Source organism: Opisthocomus hoazin, unplaced genomic scaffold (genome assembly GCF_030867145.1).
Source record: "Opisthocomus hoazin isolate bOpiHoa1 unplaced genomic scaffold, bOpiHoa1.hap1 HAP1_SCAFFOLD_56, whole genome shotgun sequence".
NCBI classification, from domain to species: Eukaryota; Metazoa; Chordata; class Aves; order Opisthocomiformes; family Opisthocomidae; genus Opisthocomus; species Opisthocomus hoazin.
In genome coordinates this window covers 557,942-577,376 of record NW_027448988.1, presented here as the reverse complement: position 1 = coordinate 577,376, position 19,435 = coordinate 557,942, and the positions used below count along the sequence as shown (strand labels likewise).

General features: G+C 44.6%; 1 protein-coding gene across 1 annotated transcript; it reads right to left on the bottom strand.

Annotated features, from left to right (window-relative positions):
* Positions 1-1,917: 1,917 nt before the first annotated feature.
* LOC142360036 (E3 ubiquitin-protein ligase RBBP6-like) lies at positions 1,918-18,903 on the bottom strand. Its single transcript, XM_075412333.1, has 10 exons — positions 18,738-18,903; positions 13,220-13,319; positions 12,392-12,428; positions 7,928-7,972; positions 5,742-5,830; positions 5,528-5,624; positions 4,195-4,334; positions 3,111-3,283; positions 2,258-2,361; positions 1,918-1,923 (listed from the first exon to the last, which is right to left on the bottom strand). The coding sequence occupies exons 1-10, from the start codon at positions 18,901-18,903 to the stop codon at positions 1,918-1,920; spliced, it is 957 nt and encodes a 318-aa protein (XP_075268448.1).
* Between the last annotated feature and the right edge of the window lie 532 nt (positions 18,904-19,435).

Sequence of the window (19,435 nt, the reverse complement as noted above, 5' to 3'; positions counted from 1 at the left end):
CAGCTCAGTCTGCTGAACTTCACTACTTCTTTGGCAGTCTGTGCGGGACGTAAAATACTTGCACTGCGCTCCTACAGACAGGACTACTTAACCAACACTTCCAGCCAGCTGTCCTAGCAAAATGCTGCACACACCGCTAGCTCTACCCAGGGACAGTGACCGCATTTCAACAAGAGTCGTATCAAAAAGCTTCTCAACTCGGCCTCTCGTACCAGGACTCAGTGCCACTGCTCTCGGAAAGAGACTGACAGCATCGCCAGCAGAGAGCTAGCCAGACTCCTGCCCCAGCGATTTTTGGGGGTAGAAAACGTCAGCTACCCTGAGTTTTTTCTTCACAAGTTTTTCTGTTCTGATTTTTTAAAGAATCATTTCCCATTATTCTGCGTATGCTCATTAGCATCACGCCTCCTGTCAAAGTCCTTCACCAATTCAAGAGATCCTCAAAAAGATTTCCTTGAAATAATCTTACTGCAAGCACAGATCCCCTTTGTTAAAGCCAATTCCAGTTAAGCCATTTAAAAATTAATTACCATCTGTATTCTCCACAACTATCTGTGCACACTTCTGTCACTATAAATCTGCTGTTGCATCAGTTACGTGTTACAGCCTCATTTCACAGGTTACAAGTAGTAATACACCGAATTTCTGTCCATACTCACAGTTCCCAGCCTGGTCTGGCACCTGCTGGGCGAATTGTACCGGCTCTCGTGGGATGACCTTTGGGAGCGGGGAGAGGAAACAGAACAAAATCCCATTCACTTTACCTGAAGATCATTGATAAAAGAAATTCTAAAGTAATACTGACTTACCAGTGGTGGGGATTGATTGCCTTTGGGGGCCCAGGAGACTCGGTAATGCTGCTTGTCTTAGGACAGCAACCTGATAGCCCTTGTGAAAAAATGCAAAGGGGTGGAAAATAAGCTCCACTACAATAGAGGAATCCCTGCATCTCTTGAAATCAACTTACCTCCTCTTCCAACAAACGGCTCACTGACAGAGAGGAAGATTCAGAACGTTCGGTGGCAGTCACCAGAGCAGGAGAAGATACAGCGGTATTGGCAGCACTACAAAAAAAAACAAACAAACAACCAAATTTTTATGATTCACACAGGGTTTTGAAGAGCTACTTGAAATATAAAGTCCAAGGTGTGAAAAGCCTGACTACTGTAAACTGAAAAAAAAAAAAAATCTACACCAGATATTTTCTTAAGCCAGTTGCGCATGAAAGCATTAGAATATGTAAAGCCCCCACGCTGCATCTCCGTTTTGGAAGATGCGATAACAGCAGCTTTCCGAGGAAAGGTTTGTGTGCTAGTTCAGGGGCTGCCTCAGAGCTTCTTTTGGATTGCGATCCTTTGCGTTCAACGGCACAGAGGAGCCTGACAGGCTTTGGACAGAGCGGCTATTTGCATTCCAGGCATCAGGTGGAAAAAGTTCCTCCTTCAGGGTAAACCTGCACTGAAGGACTGAGAAGGGCACCACACAAGCAACACTGCTAAGAAAATTCTTGCATGAGGCACACGTCCAGCATCTCAAAGTGTCCTCTCTCCGAGCAGAAGCGGCAGCCAGAACTCCCACAATTATCTGGACTGGCACTAGTGACACACAAACTGCTAGCGGGGGAGCTCAAGAAGAAGACTCTAACTGCAGCGTTTTGGTGTCTTTTCTGTTCAGGTTGATCTACAGATTTACTTACTGAAAGGGTCCAGGAGGTGCGACAGGCAGCAGTGGTGGTGGCTGCTGCTGCTGCTGCTGAATCTTCTGAAGGAACCTTGTGGTGTAGCCAGCTCCGGTTTTGAAGTTGTTGACAGCCTGGAGGCAGAAGAACATTTACAAAAAGGTAACAGAAAACTTGAGTACATAGACGGACAAAAGCCTCCAGAGAGTAAAATTCCTTGTGTATTCCTGTAAATGCTATCAATCCTAAAATACATCAACAGACAGATAGAGGAACGCATCCCACTAAACACTGATGTTAATCGCTGGTAACCGCGAGTGCCTGCATTTCAGTACTTCAGTGTTAATACCGAGCTGAAAGGGAGGCAATCCTGTTAACCAAAAGCCTGACCTCAATTTGCCAGAGCATCTCTGAAGAGTTGTGAGCTGCTGTAACAACAAACGATGCATTTGAAAAGAACATTTAGCTTTATTCAATTTAGCCTTGCTGAAGGAGCTGTCAATTAATGTTTTCTTCCCTTTCAGCTTTTTGCAGACAGGCTTTGCTTACAAACAGTTTATTTAAAAGTCATCATGTTACCTGGCGTAGGAACTTGTTGGCAGCTAAATCATCAGGAGAAACGCCTGCCTGGTGACACGCTGGGCAGGTATGTTCCTCAGATGCCAGCAATGCTGTTCTAATACCTGTGAAAAATTAGAATCATCCAAATAGTTTTTAGCAAAGCTACGGAAATGCTGGGGGTTCTAATCAGCTGTAAAAACACCATACAGTTAATGAGTTACTATGGTCTTCAGTTCAGAGCATGAAGCTATAAAGGTTCCAGAGTGCAGAAGATTTCTAGTACGCAGCAAAGAACTGTACAGTTTTGGTATTTCACTGTTGTCACATCTGAAGATGCAGAGCAGGCTGTGCCTTGATGTTTTGACTGGTCTGTTTTCCCTTGTCTCGTACAGTGAGAAGTCACCCTCCTCAAGGTTAATGAAGAAAACACATCTCAAAAGACCATGAGGAGCTTTGCATTCTGAAGGGTTTAGCTAGCTTTCCCGTGGAGCAGAATGGTCATTAAATGCCCAGTGATCCGTTTGCTGCAGGCTGCAGAAAGTCACCAGAGCTGGCTATGTAACGTTCTACGAGAGAAAGGGCTGCGGACAGACTAAATGCATTGGGTATCTAACGCTGTCAGCACCTGCACAGGTGTGCACTCTTCTCATAGCCGTCCCTCCGCGCGTGAAGAGGATTCAACTGGACAGGTGAAAAGGGGAAGAAGCTTTCTGTCTTTTTTCCCCCTTTGTACAAGAAGAGTCCTTCCCGACTCAGGGTATCCCTAAGTATCAAACAGAACGGGTAACCAAGTAGTTTTGTTATCTCCTCTTTCCGCTTCAGAAGATCAGACGCGATGCACTGAGCTAACAAACAAGGCAGTAACACTCACACTCGTCACAGTAACTGCTGCCGCAGCAGGGAGTAACGGCTGCATCAGTCATTGCGTCTTTGCAGATGAGGCACAGCAGCTCATCCGGAAGGGCATCGGAGGAGGAGGAGGAGGAGGGCAGCTCCTCTGGCACAAAGGGAGGCTTCTCCTTCTTGCCTCGGGCGTAAGCTTCCCTGCGGGAAGGGGAGGGTGGGGGGGGGCAGGGGGTAAGGAAACAGGAAAAAAGTTAAAGGCGGGTAAAGGAAAACTTCTCCAAGCTGTGGATTTTATCAAAGGAAGGTAATAGATGGAATTCTTCTCACTCCACATCAGCCTTCTGAAATGTAGGCATTCAGTTTCAACTACTTTTCTATAGCCACAAGACTAGAAGGGGGAGGGGGAACAATTTTCCTTCTGCAGATCTCTCCCATTTGTTGGATCCACTAAGAAATTAGCTCAGACAAGAAAAATGATTTTTTGACAGCTAGAGAGCAGGTGAAATGAATCCCACCTCTCTTTTTCCAGGGGGTAAGAGTAAATGCAGGCTCACAATAAAGTTAGTCTCCGAGTAATTACATTTTATAAACAAAGGAAGTCTGTGTTACAGCTTCCACCCAAGGAGATCCACGACAGAAAAGCAGAAGTGCTACCAAGTGCTTTTTAAAACAGCCACTCCTGTCAGTACACAGTAGTAGTATTTTCTTAGTTTAGAGCAAGAGGAGAACTTTTGTCTCTTTCACATGTGGGATTTGCTCAAAGTCAGAGGGGGCGGAAACCTCAGTGCAACAGCCACTTGTTAAATTTTGCAAGAAGCCTTTGAAACATAAACCAGAAGCAAAATGAGCTTTCCAAGAGAACGACTCCCACTGTCAACACTACTGAAATGTTTTGCAGAAATACAGAAATGCCATAAGCTGACCCAAGTTCCAGGGGCAGGATCCCGCGATTTTAATACTAGAAAGTATCACAGATTTTAAGGTGAAGATACGACGACAATGCTTCCTCCCTCGTAATCACAGATGCCGGCCAACATGGTTGCATTACCACTCAGACATCTACGCGTGGTTTTTCTCCTTTTGGTCAGTCCACTTAAGGCCATACGTACGCATTAATAATTGGTATTGCGTATTTTCCCGTCTTTGTCAGCATCGCGCCCTTTGTGTTGGGATCTTTCAGCTCAATCAGGAAACTCCTCGGAATTCCTGTGCTCCTTCTCATTCTGGGAGCAGGCACAAAATTTTTGTCCTGTTCAGAAAAGAAATGCAGACATATCTCATCTTAAGGCCCACACTTCAAATGACCATTCAATGTTGATTTGAAGCAGCAAAAGCCTGTAATCCTCTCCTTTCACCTAGCGTAGGGGTTGCTCAGCTAAAATACTTCTTTTCCTAAATGAATATAGCCAGGATGTTCCGAAGGCTTGAGCAGTGGTTTGCACTCAGTCGACATTCTTTGGCTTAACTTCAGGTTCCTTAAGCGTGAAATATCCCTGAGCTCACCATCCACGCAGGGGAGAGACACAAACCCGCTCCTCCTCCAAAGCGCAGCTCAGAGCCAGAGCTCAATTCCGTGCCCTGAATCGGTCACCAGAGAAACTTCTGTTCTCCGTCCCTATACGAGGGCTGGATTCACACCTCACGCGTGTACAGTCAGTGACTAACGTTCAGTGGCATGAAAACTCAAGCAGAGACTTGTGTAATTAAAACACGCAAATATTCAGTGGATGGGGTCAACAGAATCATCTTGGTTTTATACGGAACACTGGAAACCATGAACTGTCATTAAAAAGAGCTCAAACCAGAAAAATTTACAGTAATAGTGAAATAGATAAAAATAGACATGAAAATTAACCAAGAAAGATCTGTGCTCATCTTTAATGTCTATGATCCAGAAGAAAGAAAATTTTGCTTTTATCATTCCAGGTTTCCCTTGAATTTTGAGGAGCTTTGCAACACTGCCCTAGAACCTCTGTACTTCACCCCAAGAGAAACAATTCTTAACAGGAGTCTTCGTGCATTTGCCCTGTGACTGCCAAGGTGAAAATATGAAAACCCGAGCAACACCAGAGGTCCCCTGTGGGATTTCTGGAAGAACAGGGACATATTGTGAGCAGCCCAGACACTCTGAATATGGACTTGATCACTCTGCAGCAGCACAGGCCTCAAGGCCATCGAGAGGCCGGCTGTGGATAAACAGATGCCCCAAGGCCAGCTGCGGGTAAACAGACGTTCTATGAATAGTAACCAATCATAGTCAAGTTCTGCCTATATAATCCGGGTGTTCTATTAATAGACGCTCTATGAATAGTGACCAGTCACAACCGAGTGCTGTACCGAGTGCTGTCCATATAATAAAGATTCTCTGCTAATAAAGGTGACTGTTATGGATCATATTGGTCGAGTCCTCGTTCCCACCGCAACAGTCCCCCACCACCTTACCCCACTTGTCGGGCAGTTCCTTCTATAGTGGCCTGGTTTTCCGTAGTAACGGCAAGGGAACGATGATGGAGGTGGACCCACGGGTCTTTTCATGTAACTGGAGATTTTTGGGGAAAAAAAGAAAAAGGTATGCTATGTCTCTCTTGCTAAAACAAACATCTCTACAACCTTTCCATAATCTCCAAAGAAAAGATTTGGCATTCTCAACACTTACTTGATGGGATCGTACTCCTGGCAAGACTGCACCATCATGGCCTTTATTTTATCCTCTTCGGAAGCATTGGCCGCAGCCAGGTTGGCAGTCTGTTGAGCAGACAGTTATTGGCACACACACTGGAAACACATTTCAGCCCACACAGCAAAGACAACATCACTCATCCCGTCCTGCAAAGAACAGCACAGCGCTAGGTGGGGGGCATGAAGACAGCTGCTTCTACAAAAGAGAGTTGTCCTGGAGATGTTCTGGGGAGTCCTCACGCCACAGCATGGTCTTTGTGTACCTGTCAGTCTACTTGACAGGAGCATTCTTGGGCACTCCAGTCCTTAGGCTCTGTTCGGGCCTTACAGAAGGACTTGTGTAACCAATCCAATTCTATTCCGAGTGGACTGAACCTGTGTGTAGAAAAACCTGTAGTATTCAGTGTTTTTAAACCGGTTTTTAAGCCCCAGACTATTTGAAGGAGAAGACATCCACTGCACATTTCACTGAGAAAGACGTATGCAAGTATCCTTATTTCCATTTTATGGCATTGAAAGGACACCCAGCTGAAGAGTCGGGGCAGTTGTTTCTGCTTGATGAAATTCAGCTTCAGACACGGAAGCATTAAAAACAATCAAGTTTTTTAAAGTCACTCAGCAAGACAAAAGATTCTTTTCAGTAGAAATTTGACCAAGCTCCCCCCCTGCTAACTTCTTGAACTACTGTAAGAAAAACCTGCACTTTCTTCCAGTTGATTGTGCCCTTTTAATATACAAATTGTAATAGAGCCTTATGCAGAACTAGATCTTCAAATCAGTGAAGCCAGCTGATTTGTTTTAAAGTCCTCTTTGTTCAAATATCTGAAGGGTGGGTGTCAGGAGGATGGGGCCAAGCTCTTTTCAGTGGTGCCCAGTGACAGGACAAGGGGCAATGGGCACAAACTGAGGCACAGGAAGTTCCGTCTGAACACGAGGAAGAACTTCTTCCCTCCGAGGGTGACGGAGCCCTGGAACAGGCTGCCCAGGGAGGTTGTGGAGTCTCCTTCTCTGGAGATATTCAAGACCCGCCTGGACAAGATCCTGTGCAGCCTTCTCTGGGTGACCCTGCTTCGGCAGGAGGGTTGGACTAGATGAACCACAGAGGTCCCTTCCAACCCCTACTATTCTGTGATTCTGTGATTCCAGATACAAGCAGGCTCTAAGGGAGCGACTGTAAATGGTCTGGACCTTCAAGCACCTATCACTGAGATCAGTCACTCGTGGGTTTGGTTTTATACGCGTTCATTCAGAAAAGTGCCCACTCGTTTCAGCGTTGTATTAAATGGTTGTTTCATACACACAATTTTTTCTGAACAGTAACATAATCCAGACCAACATCTTTGAAATCATTTCCATGAACTCTTACAGAAAACTTTATGGATACCTGACTAATTTGTTGGAACCCAAAGAGTTTCCAGAAGACATCCAAAACCCACAAAATATTTCTAGGAATAGACCACAATTCAAGTATGCCCTTTAATACACAGTAATAATAAACCAGAAAACTTTTGACTGTAACACACTGCCTCCACGCTAAGCTGGTCTGCACTGAAGAGGTCAAGTACGTAACAGTTTTGAGCTGCTTTATCTTATGTTCCTGCACTTTTTGGAAATATTTGCATTTTCCAGAAAGCTGAAATGTGTACACCACTTGGGCAGTGTTTCACATTTTAGAGCCAAACTTCACAGGAGTTTACAGAACCACAGACAGGTTTCGCGACAGCGCTGTTGTCTGTGTTACAGAAACGCCTCTGTTTTGGTTCTTGCAAACCCCACCGAAATGTCCACAACTTACAGGAATTGAATTCTTCGCTGAGAATTGTGGTAGTTTCCAATGCAAAATAATGAAAAGTGTTAGAAACGGTAAACGGCATCTGAGGTTCTTCTTCTTTGTGTCTTGAAGATGAGTAATAGTGCCACATCACGTTGAGTCTGACAAGGTGCTCACCTTCTACCTTCCCAAAGTGGGAGCTTCTCTTTAAAGGACAGTGTCAAAAGATACTCATATTTTAAGATTCAAATAAATATTTTAAACTATTATAAATGAAAGTAATGTTGTGTTCAGATTGAAACAGTGATCCAGCTATAGATCACAGTATAAGATTTAAAAATATGAAGGAAACTCTTTTGATTTTTAAGGATTTGACAAGAATATATATGTACCTTAATAAGCTGGGCCAGAGGAAGAGATGCAGAAGAGTCATCAACCTGTTCACAAAAAATGAAACACATTTTGAAGTTCTACAACCAAAACACAACAATAGTTAACCTCTGCTGTAGTCTGAAAGTCTGCACTATATCCTCTGAGCGTCACTGAAAGAGGCATTTCCAACTTGGTGTGATTTGTACTTGTTCCAAACAAAGTCCAAACCTTTGACAGCCTGAGAGTGCCGATGTGATGAAGGAGAAGAAACTAAAACAACCAAAGCCACTTGAGATCTACTCATTCCTCCAGAATATCTCGGAGAGAGACCCTTGCCAAATGCTCAACACTGCTTAAAAGTCAAAGGAGTAAGGCAGCTGTCAATATTCAGCTAAAAGGGATTTTAAAAAAATTAAGTTTATTTGAGAAGGAAGCGTCACTTCAGGAAACTTTTTTTCAGTGTAGTTTTTAAATGAATCGGTTAATGTCTCATCATTCATAAATGCACAAGGTTAGGCTTCTAAGCACACAGTAGCTGCCTGTCAAAACAAAGTCCAGGCATATCAGCCCTGAGACATGAACGCTGCCCCTCCTGCCAGTAAGTGTAAAAATGCCAAACTCACCGTACCCCACAAAACCCCAATAAAAGCACCAATCCGAAACATTAGCCATAAAAGTAACCCACCACTTTGTCTAGAAAAAACCAAACTGCTCGAAGTGTTGAAATAAATGTGTTTCCCATGACAGAGTAGCCTATAAAAACTGAGAAAACTGATTTCCTGTATTTTATTAGACCACGGGCCATACTGCCCAAATTGGTTTGGAAAGTGTGAGAATTTAATCTTATTCTCCTTGCTGTCAGACCAAAACCAGTTTTTAATGATGATGAAAGCATGGATTCAGAGCACAATCCTGGAATTTTTCTCTCCATTGCAACCACACTCCTCTCTCCCAGATACCTACTGGAGCAGCTGCAGGAATGAAGTCCTCAGGCCGCTTGAGGGCTGCGGTGTTTATTGAGAACTAACATCAAAGTGCAGTTTTTCCAAGGATAACACTTATCTGGTTGTTTTTCCAGGATATTGAATTCCATTATGCCACCAGCAGCAGTACAGCTTACACTGGTAAAACGATGCCAGAAAGACACTCAAATCACATGCAGAACGGCAAAAAGAGACCGTCTTTCCATCTCAAGACTGACCAGAGGATTCGACTTCCCTTCTCTTCAGAACATTTTGTACCTAGTTCTGTTAAAAAGGAAGCCGGATCGTGTATTTTGAAGCTTCACGCTCCACATGACACTGCTTTTTACATGTGGAAAGACAGGCCTATGTTCTCTCACGGAAGCACAACCATTATAATTCTGTGGTTTTTCAGAAGCAAACAAGAAATTAGGAAAGCTCTCTGTTGGAGTCTAGCATTGAACAGTCTCCTCTTGACCAGTAATTGAAACACAGCTGTTCATAAACTATTACCTAGTTTGCGTTTTTTGCCAGGAAGCAGTTGTTATGTGGCCTGCAGGATATGGTCTAATTTCTTAAAGGAGGTAATAGCACTCCTTTCTACTAAACAGTTCTCAAAATCAGAAAATAGGTAACTTGGGTACTATTTACTGTGTTTGTCCAACAGCCATCTTCCAATGATCCCACAATCTTGTGCCTTTTTTCCCTTGAAATTTCTACTATAGTATTTCCTGCCAGTTCCTCCAATCAGTCAAGTAGAAAAAACATCTCTGCGAAAGCTGTATACAACCTTAAGAAAATACTGCAGAAGAATTTGAAAAAAACCCCAAACACCCAAAATCAACAGTCAATATATTAACTCCCATTTCCAACAGAAGGCTAAAAAGGAACTGACATAAAGCGAGTGGGAAGGGGCACAGAAAATAGGAGGAAAAGGCTAACCTCACTGCTGGAGGGCTACATTTAGATTACAGTGCTTTCCTAAAACCTGATAGCCTGACTGCACTCAAACTTCAGCCAGGAAGGATCACCGTTGTGCTTGACAAGCGCTCAGACAATGGCCAGGACTCTCTGCATTTCTGCAGCCTCTGAGGACAAATACCACCTCGAGATCCTCGCAGTCTGAAATAGGAACACTAAATCAACAAGTATCCACTTCCTCGCTCTGGCTGTAGTAACAGTGGGACAGCAGCGCACATTTGGAAGTGTAGAATGATAGCTAACAGAAGAGCAAGACAAGGAAGAAATGTTCAAAGTATAAGTTCTTGTGCATGCTCTTCTAAAAAACATCGTAACTCCTTTTAATTTTGCTGCTTTACTGTTCTACAGTAATTGACAAGCTGTCCAGTGACTTCTTCCTACCACACTAAGATGCAGGTTCTCCTTGGAAATGTGTACAGAAATATGTGTATTAAAAACAAACAAACAAACAAAAACCCCAAACCCCACACTTTAGACTAAGACCTGAGCTAACTTTAAGAATAAAGCTAGTTGTGTCTCCAGCACTAGCAGCACCTGAGGCTGCAGCGCTTTTACAGTGCAAGAGGGAGAGGGGACTTGTAAAGAGAGACGCACGGCTTGCACCTTGGCTTGACAACCCAAATCAGGGACAGTCAGAGCGAACAAGAAGGGCATGGTTTTGCTTTGTCCTTCACTACCTTTCATTAGTTCTATCTCACACTAAGTCTTCTCTCCCGCTCCAGGATTGTTTGGTTGTTTTTTTGTTGTTTTTTTCTGAGACGTCTCTGTTAGCTTATGGGAAAATGCTCCTTCGAAAGGTAATACGGACATGCCAGGGAACACGCGAGGCTAAAAGAATGTGAACTTTATTTATGAGCTTGGGACTTGTCTTTATAGGCATGGCAGTAAACAAAGAGAAAAATACTGTTTTCAAGAAATAAAACCCCATCTGAATTATATCAAATACCATAAACGTGGTTTATGTAAATGCATGAAATTAACTACGAGGGCCAGTTCAACTTACTCAAAGTCACAATAGAGAGGCACTGATTTCCAAAAAGGAATTTGAACCCACCAGTGGTAGAATTGCAGAAGTCAGGTTTAGACTTGGTGTTTTTAGACCTACATACAAAAAGTTTTCCATATGAAGTTGATTGCATACCATTGCAAGGAAATCAGAGGCTGTATTCTTCAGAGAACATAGACCCAGAGTTCATGAGTTTCTGATTTAAATTATCCTAACAGCTAATCAAGTGATCAGATCCAGTGATCCAGGGTTAGTGTAATGCCTCACATGATTCTAGTGAAGAAAAAGCAGTCATACTTCAAATAAAGATGAAAAATACAAATCACCACATAGTAAGTTTTTTACCATAAGGGCTGTTTTGACATGCATAGTTACACATAGTCGTCGAGCCAAATGGCAAATCAAGGTCTAGACCATTACCAGTTCGATATTTCCTTGTGTTACTTGTTTCTATTTCAGCAGCAGAACGACAGTGCTTTGAAACCTGAAGAGCAATGCTGCCCCTTTTCCAAATATATCTTCAAAGCGGTGGCATACTAAAGAAAGGCTGAACCTTTGGGAAATTAAAGCAGCGTCCAACCCTGAAGTCACCCACACCCAAAAACGGACAGCAGGCAGAAGTTAGGAAAAAGGACAGGGCTCTTACCCACAAAAGCACCAGGCTCTAACCTGCTGCCAGAATTTGTACATTCTGCTTTATATGCTTTCATTTGCAGGCAAACTGTGAAACTAAACTGCTTCATCAGATAAAGTGGAAAGATTAGATGCAGAACGTGATAATCCCATTTACATTCACGCCAATCTATGAAAGACATTGATGTACTCAGCGGGGCCCAAACAATATCATTTCAATTACACAGGCTTAAGAACAAATACCCACTTTTTAAGGACGTGAAAAGAAATCATTTAGCTGCAAGAACTGGCCTCAAAACATATCAGGTAAGTTGGGGTTTGTATTTGTTTGAACCCCCAAGGTAGAAGTAAGAAACAGGACACCAGGTTTAACAATAATAGGTTCTCCATGGTTTTTGATAACATTGTCAAAAAACATTAGGCAAAAAAAAAGTATTTAAAAACAAAAGCTAAGTGATACAACATGAAAATGGAAAAAAATACACTCCAAACAATTCTTCTTGCAAGAAACAAAAAGCACACAACAAGCTATGCAAGCGTTCATTTAACCAGCTACAGACAGACAGGTGTAGAACATGGCACCACGCTCAGCTGTGCAAACCTCGAACCTATGTGATCTAAAAATGATCCTGCATTATCTGTGCAACACAAAATCATACAGGAAGTATTCCAGCATATTCAATATGAAATACAATGCATCAGTAGGCACAAATACCAATATTCACATTAGAACTGTGCCAGTGATGGCATTCCTCAGCTTTTACTATGCTGAATCGAATACAGTGCATTTACAGCATATACCATGTTTTAAGGCAATGTGTGGAAAATTAGCACAAGGCTACACCGTTTAGAATTAAATGCAGTTTTACAGAAAAAAAGTGTGAGATTGGTTTTTTACGTACTGCTTTTGATGTTCCACTCCCTGGCTCAGTTTGACTTCTGGAAGAAGAAATAAAGGTGATCAGAAGTTAAAATAAAGCACTTGTACCCAGCTTAAAGCAGTGAAAGCAGATTACAGAACCTGAAAACCAAAACAATGTGTTCTGATAGTCTAGTGAATGTCGAAATGTATTTGTATCCAGAAACTTGTCTCTCTTGGGACATGCAGCGCAACTAAAACAAAACCCCTAAGTCACATGTCTACTTCATCACAAATTACTCTAAGAGTTCTAAACTTCTTGTTTGCACGGGTCACCAGCTGGCAAGCCTTGGTCTTTCCTCTATAGGCTCGTGTGCAAAAATACCCAGATTTGGGGCGTAAGAACACTTGCCATATCCCACCCCCCTCCCCCAAATGCAAGAACTAGTCAAACACTGAGAATCAGACTCTTTGGAGGATGGAGCAGATGGTAAGTTTACACTACAATGCAAATGCCTCTCTCTCTCTACTACAAAAGCAGTAAAAGCAAACACAGAGAATAAGGAATCTCTCCACACAGAGGAAACGGGATCTACAGCTTGGGTCTCAGAACAATCAAGCCCAAGAACAAACCCAACAGCATCATCTTAAAAGTTACCATTGTTGGAGTTTGAACCCCATGTCCCAGCAGGCCTAAAAATGTCTGTCTGCTTTGGTGGACACAGGTTAAAATCCACCTCATTCCACCAAAACCTAACAGCAGCTTTAGCAGGAGAGGTACAACCTGAACGCCTCTGTGAACTGACGTCCATAAACCAAGTTAACACCCTGAAACCCCTAACCGAGCAGGCAATGCTTTACAGATACCTACGCAGCATGTGTTTTGCTGGTAGCTCTGAGTCCTCTGGCAGGGATTCTTCTGACAATAACTGATGAGTTCTTCGGAATCAGGGCATTATCGTCAGTGTATTCTGAAAAAAACATGAATTCAGAAAAAAAACCTTTGTGAATTCATAGGAATGTATATTCGTATGTAATTACATAGCACTTCAGAGAATACCTTTACAGCTATGAAAGCAACATTTTATATGTAACATCACGCTTTTGTTGTCTCAAACACACTAACAGTACATTTCAAGTAATCTTTGGGTTTGATCATCAAACACAAGCAGCAAAATCTTTTTCTTTTTTTTAAAAGTAGTTTCAATGCCAACAACAAAAGGGTCTCAGAGGTCACAAAAAGAGAGTCTGCTAATGCATGAAGTTCTTTCCTGATGGAGATTCAGTTGCTTTTGCTTCTGGTAGGCTACAAAACCAGTAGATCTTTGGAGAAAAACAAGGTCTCCCCTGCAGAAACCAGATTGTAACATCTGACTGGCTTGCCCTGCAACAAAACAGGCGCTTGGCTAAAGCATGAAGCTCTGTGCCATTGCCTTCCAAGGTGTTCACTAAAAGTGATTTCCTTCTGCTGCCAGTGCTCAGGACTGACAGAACAGAGAGGAGAGCCTGCCAACTCTGCTTCTGCGAGCTTAATCCGTCAACAGCCACACTTATCAGCTGGGCAGTGCTTCACATTTCAACGGAAACTGTTGGGGTTTAACGCAGCAGCCAGCAACGAGGTCCCGACAGCCGCTCGCTCACTCCTCCCCTTCCCCCCCAGTGTGATGGGGAGCAGAAATGGACAGAAGGGGAAACTCAGGGGCTGAGATAAAGACAGTTTAATAAGACAACAAAGGAAATACTACAGCTACTACTGCTACTGAATATGCAAAACAAACTCTATACAATACAATGTTCCCACCACCTAATGACCGATTCCCAGCCAGTTCCCCAGCAGCGATCACAGAACCTGGAACTTGCAGATTTCATGAATTTTGCAAAATTCCTGCTGAAGACCAAACTCCTGCAAAAGTTCGAACTCCCAGACAGGAGAGGATGCCAACTCATAGAAAAGCGAATTAAAGAAAAAGGATGCCTACCCCCCTGCTAGCCACCCTTACAAATTGAGCGTGCCATCCCTGGCATGGAATATTTCCGCTGCCCAGCTTGGGCTGGCTGTGCTCCCTCCCAGCTCCTGCGCACCTGCTTGTCAGCTGAGCATGGGAGACTGGAAAAGTCCCTGACTTCATAGCAATGACTGAAAACATCCGCATTGTCAGCACTGTTCTCCTACTAAATCCAAAGCACAGCAGCTACTGGGAGGAAGATTAACTCTATCCAAGCTAAAACCAGGACAGTAATGAAACTGCAGTGCTAGGATTTGAATCACAGAGGCTTTTTTTTGTTGGGGCTTTTTTCAGCTTGCTTTCACAAGGAAGGCAGAATTGGCTCAAAGTAAAGCTGTCTCTCCCCTCTTAAGCTAATCGTCTAGTTTGAATTAACCAAAGGGATGTGAATTCTTTCGATTCACTTTTCGCAGAGCAGAGACACTCAAACTAAATCACTTACAAAGACAGGCTTTAACAGCCTTTCGAAAACAGAGTGTGCCTGAAGCTCTCCATGCTTTGCCTTGGCTTTCACCACGCTAGTCTTCTGCAGAGGAGGGAAGCCTTGTGACCTTTTATATAAAGCCCAAACAAAAAAAAACACTACCTGTGACACTTCGACTGAATAAGCTTAAAATGCAAAGGCCTCTCCACGAGAACAGTGTTTATCTTGTTCTTACACAAGCTGGATAAGATTAAATCTTCTAAAGCACTGTCAGCAGCCATTCCCTGTAATCTGCCGACGGTCTTCAATATCAAAAGCCCTTACCCTGACAGACGAATCGGAACGATACTCTGAAAACCAAAGATGATGTATGTCTAGTCAAGCTCCGTCAGGGTGGTTTTACTCAGTGATCACACACAGAACAGGAATATTTCACAATTTACACTCCATTTTTCAGCATATTATTCCTACAGGCAGGAACCTCTCTCAGACCAAAACATACCTATCAGAAGACAGTATTTCAACAACGAAATGAAAATTTTACTTCTATTTCCAAATGATGGAATCCTTCTTCAGAAAACTGGGAAATCTTTGAGACAAAACTAATTTCTGATCTTAACCCCTACGGAGCCGAACAGCAAGCTTCCTCGGGACTTTGGAGCAGTTTCAAATCATAGGAGAAAGGACTACTAATGACAAAAACAGAAGCTTTTACAGAAGTGCTAGCCTGAAGCCAACAGCTGGAGCTCTTCTCAAAAGGAAAATCTCACCACCACACAGCCACTGTCAAGAAAGGCCTGCCCTGGGGCTGTGTGATGGAGCAGGAGCTCAAACAGCTGTCGGGCCCAGACAAACCACTGCCAGGAGATAGTGCCAGCTGCAGTTCTCAAAGCCCAAAGCAGCTGCTTCTACCTGCTGAACGGAGTCACACAGAGCACTCCTTTTGGTCCACACCACAAACCACTGGACTGAGATTCCAGAGACGGAGGATAAGCAACAGCGGCTCCACAAAAAGACAGGAGTTTGCTGTGCCTGTGCCGGACTGAGGATGGTGGTTGTTCTGCGGATGACTACAAAGGGTAGCACCTCTCCGAGAAAGAGACTGAATATATGAGGATAGCTGGATATGACTAAATATTTTAAAGCACTGTCAGCAGCCATTCCTTGTAATCTGCCTACTGGCATCTCCCAGCAGGAACCTGTTCCCCGAGGGCAGCAGCATCCCCTGGCAGAGACTTGGCAACTCCCAGGACCTACAAAGTAGCGTCCCTCGGCCTCACCACACACCTCAACCTCTGCAAAGTGAGCAGTGACCTCCTGCGCAACAAGGCGACTTTTCACACGTGTCCAAGCAGAGCTCCAACAGAAATACTCAGCAAGCTGGAGGTAACAACATGGGTGATTCCTACTCCCTTTGAGCACAAAACTTGTTTTACTGCCAGTGACGGACAGTGAGTGGCTACTGGGCTTTTCTCAATCTGACCTGAGATTAAAACTAAGGATTCAATTCAGCAAGCTTGCAAAAGCAAAGGAAGATTTGGATGTTATAGTAAAGTCAGGAGCAGAAGAGACAGAACAGTCAGGAAAGAAGTATTTCAAGGAACGAGTGGAGGCAGGCAAGTTAACAGCTACTTTGACTGCTGCCTCATGATGACTTAGAAAGCTTAAATTAACAACTGCATTAGTATCCACAACCTTCTTCCTGCAAAAAAGTACAAACAACTCAAGCCACGCTCTGAAATTTATACTGCTTCACATTTAATGCACCACTTAAAAATTCCATTTTTCAATTCACCTATAATTCTAAAAATCTGCTAGTTTTAATAATTTGGGTCATATATACGGTATAAACAGGTTACTGAAAAAAGTTCCTACTTTCTTTTATGGCCTGCTTTAATCCACCATTTTGATGCTGACAGCATTGCAAAGGCATCTCTCTGAGCACTGTCTAGAGAAGTATTTTCACTCCGATAAAGGACAGAAGCTCAGCAGAAGTCATCAGAAGGCAAGCCTACATGCGAAACGACAAAGAAAAGCCTTTATTAGGCTTGGATGTCTTGCTCACCAGCTGTTACGTGACTGGGGAAGCGATCTGCAGAGTAAGAGATCAAAATGACTGCTGACATGCCAGACTGCCTCGACCAGAAAACAGGGTACTTCCCAAGAACACATTTTCTCCCTGCTGCTTAAAAATATGCTTTCTCCTCATCTCATTTTTCAACTCTGTTCTAATCAGCACCACTTGCACACTTTGTGACAAACCAGTCCTCTGTGTCGCTGGCACTGCCTCGAAACATCCTGATTAATAGACTGGACTGCTATTTCTGCATTTTCAGCTTCCACCAAAAGAGGATCCCAACCACAGTTGGTATCTCATCCTTGCTTGAATTAGCTAGTGCAGTAGGCCAGATGCTTCATGGAACTTTGATTTGCATTATGATTATACAGTACTGTGCTCCAAAAGAGCACCTGCATTGCTTTGAAAGGATGAGTCAATAAAATCTAACATACTTTCAGTCATTAATCTGATTACACAGACTGCCTGATGCCTTAATGCCTTATTGGCATGGCTTGCCACTTCAGCGTGTGACTGGGAAAGCGAAAGCCGAGCTGGACACCCCGTGGTAATGAACTAAAAGACACCTGCCCTAAGCCCCTGGCCAAGGGACACTGACCTCGCTGACCGCACAGCCCCGAGAGGTCCCAGCCCTGCTGGGGACAGAGCCCGAGCAGCTCCTTCCCAGACAGACCTTGCATGGGCTCCACTGAAACATCATGGTTTTGGAATGGGCACACGGCTTACCCTCAGTTCACCCAGGGAAACGGGGAACTCCAAACCCTTTAGGAAGGCTCCACACAGCAATGCTGCCTGGCAGCCCAGGAATTAATTGCACGCTGAGGCGTAACCAAAGAAATCCCCCACACTAGCACATCAACAAAACGGCACGGGGAAGGGCAAGCCTTAAAAGCTGCTGAAGTGTCTGCTCTGAAATGCTCAGTTTGCGCAGTCTTGAAGACAGCAGCTGTGAGGCCAAATGGTTTCACTCAGAGTTAGCACGAGGTTTTCTGAAGACATCACATCGTGGCACTACTACAGCTCTCAAGTGCGTGCTGCAACACTGAACTCCAGCAACGGCTGACTTCAAGAGACAGTCTGCCAAGAGCACTGTTCTTCCCTAAAACTATTCATCTAAGGCCAGTTCAGATGCCCATTTTGGTGTTACAGTTTGTTGATTTTGCCTGATAAGCAGAACAGCACATTCTCCAAGTGTTCTGAGTCAGAATGTTACAGAAACCTGAGTCACGGAGTTTGCAGTTCTTCCACAATAATGTGAAAACATCTGTTATAAAAGACAGGTCATGAAATTCACATCAAATTTAATAGAGGCAAGTTAAAATGCATCATTCCTGAGAACAGGCTTTTGGAAGGGAATTCTGCCTTTACAGAACACGCGTCTATAGGAAGCAGGGAAGAGGGCACGCCAAACCCCCACACCCCCACTTTTTAAAACAGGTCCTGATTATCCCCACAGATATCCTCCCAAACCTTTTTAGCATTTTACCTAGAAGAATTCCAGGACACCAAAGCTTCTGTGAGCGCTAAATGTCGCCCATCAACCACATATTCCTCCATGCCTAGCTCTGCTCTAAAGCACGGATCCAAAGGCCGTCGTCAGAACAGCAACCCCAAACAAACAGCTCTGTGAGGCCTCAACACAAGTCACAGCTACCGGTCGTGGCTGAATGGCATTACCGCTGCCCACCCCGCGTATCCCCGGTGCCGCTGGCCCTCCTGATCCCCCGCACGCTGGCGGGACGAGCCCCAGGCTGACTCACGCTACGCTGAGTTGAGCTGCAAAGAGCAGAGCGGGGCTCCCGCAGGCTGCAGCCCCATGCGGTGGTCTGCAACTCCACCAGCCGGGCGGTCCCCGAGGCCCCGTGCCCGCCGCCCCACTCACCTTCTTTGCTCTGGGCGTCGGTGATCTGCAGGTCGCAGTTGGATGCCTTCAGCTGCTCGCGGCCCATGATCTGGCACTTGAGGTCATGCAGGGAGATGTGGAGGCCGTGGAAGCTGATGGTATCAAAGTCCAGTTTGGCAGAGAACTTGTAGTGCACGCCAGGCATGGCTGGGGCCAGGCGGTGCCTGCTCCGCGATGGCGTCTGCTGGTGGGCGGGAGGACGATGGGGAGAGGCCTCCGCGGCCCCGGCTCAGCCTTGGCTCCCTCTCGTGCACCCAGCGCTGCCAGGCACGACCGCTGGCGACGGCACCAACAGAACCCCTGCCTCAGGGTTCCAGTGAGGGGTTTCCCGGCCGACAGCCGCAAGCACGTCACTGCGCACACAATGGCACACGGCAACCACCCCCCCGCACCTCATGTGACCCAGCACATTGTGACAAAAGGCCCCGTCACACGGGCGGGGAGTCCCGCCCTCTTCCTCCTAACACCTCTGAGAGCCATATTACCTAAATATAATAAAAAAGGCTTGTTGTAGTCTGGCAGGGCTAACGAGGGAGCTTCCACGACTGCTGGGTTTACATCTTTCAATGCCTTTTGGGCTGCCAGAGTCCGGAAACCCTCCGCATTTCCTCTTTAACCAAGGGATAGAGGTTTTTGCTCTTTGTGTCTGTTTGTTTCTCCTGTTAATGGGGATTTGG

Bases quoted from the DNA above. Each gene is read 5' to 3' on its own strand.
- LOC142360036 (XM_075412333.1), bottom strand. From the start codon at position 18,903: ATGCCTGGCGTGCACTACAAGTTCTCTGCCAAACTGGACTTTGATACC. The intron at 7,973-12,391 runs GTACGTAAAAAA...TTTTGTGAACAG, and splicing joins GGAGTGGAACATCAAAAGCA to GTTGATGACTCTTCTGCATC. The intron at 2,362-3,110 runs GTGAGTGTTACT...AATTTTTCACAG, and splicing joins CAGCAGTTACTGTGACGAGT to GTATTAGAACAGCATTGCTG.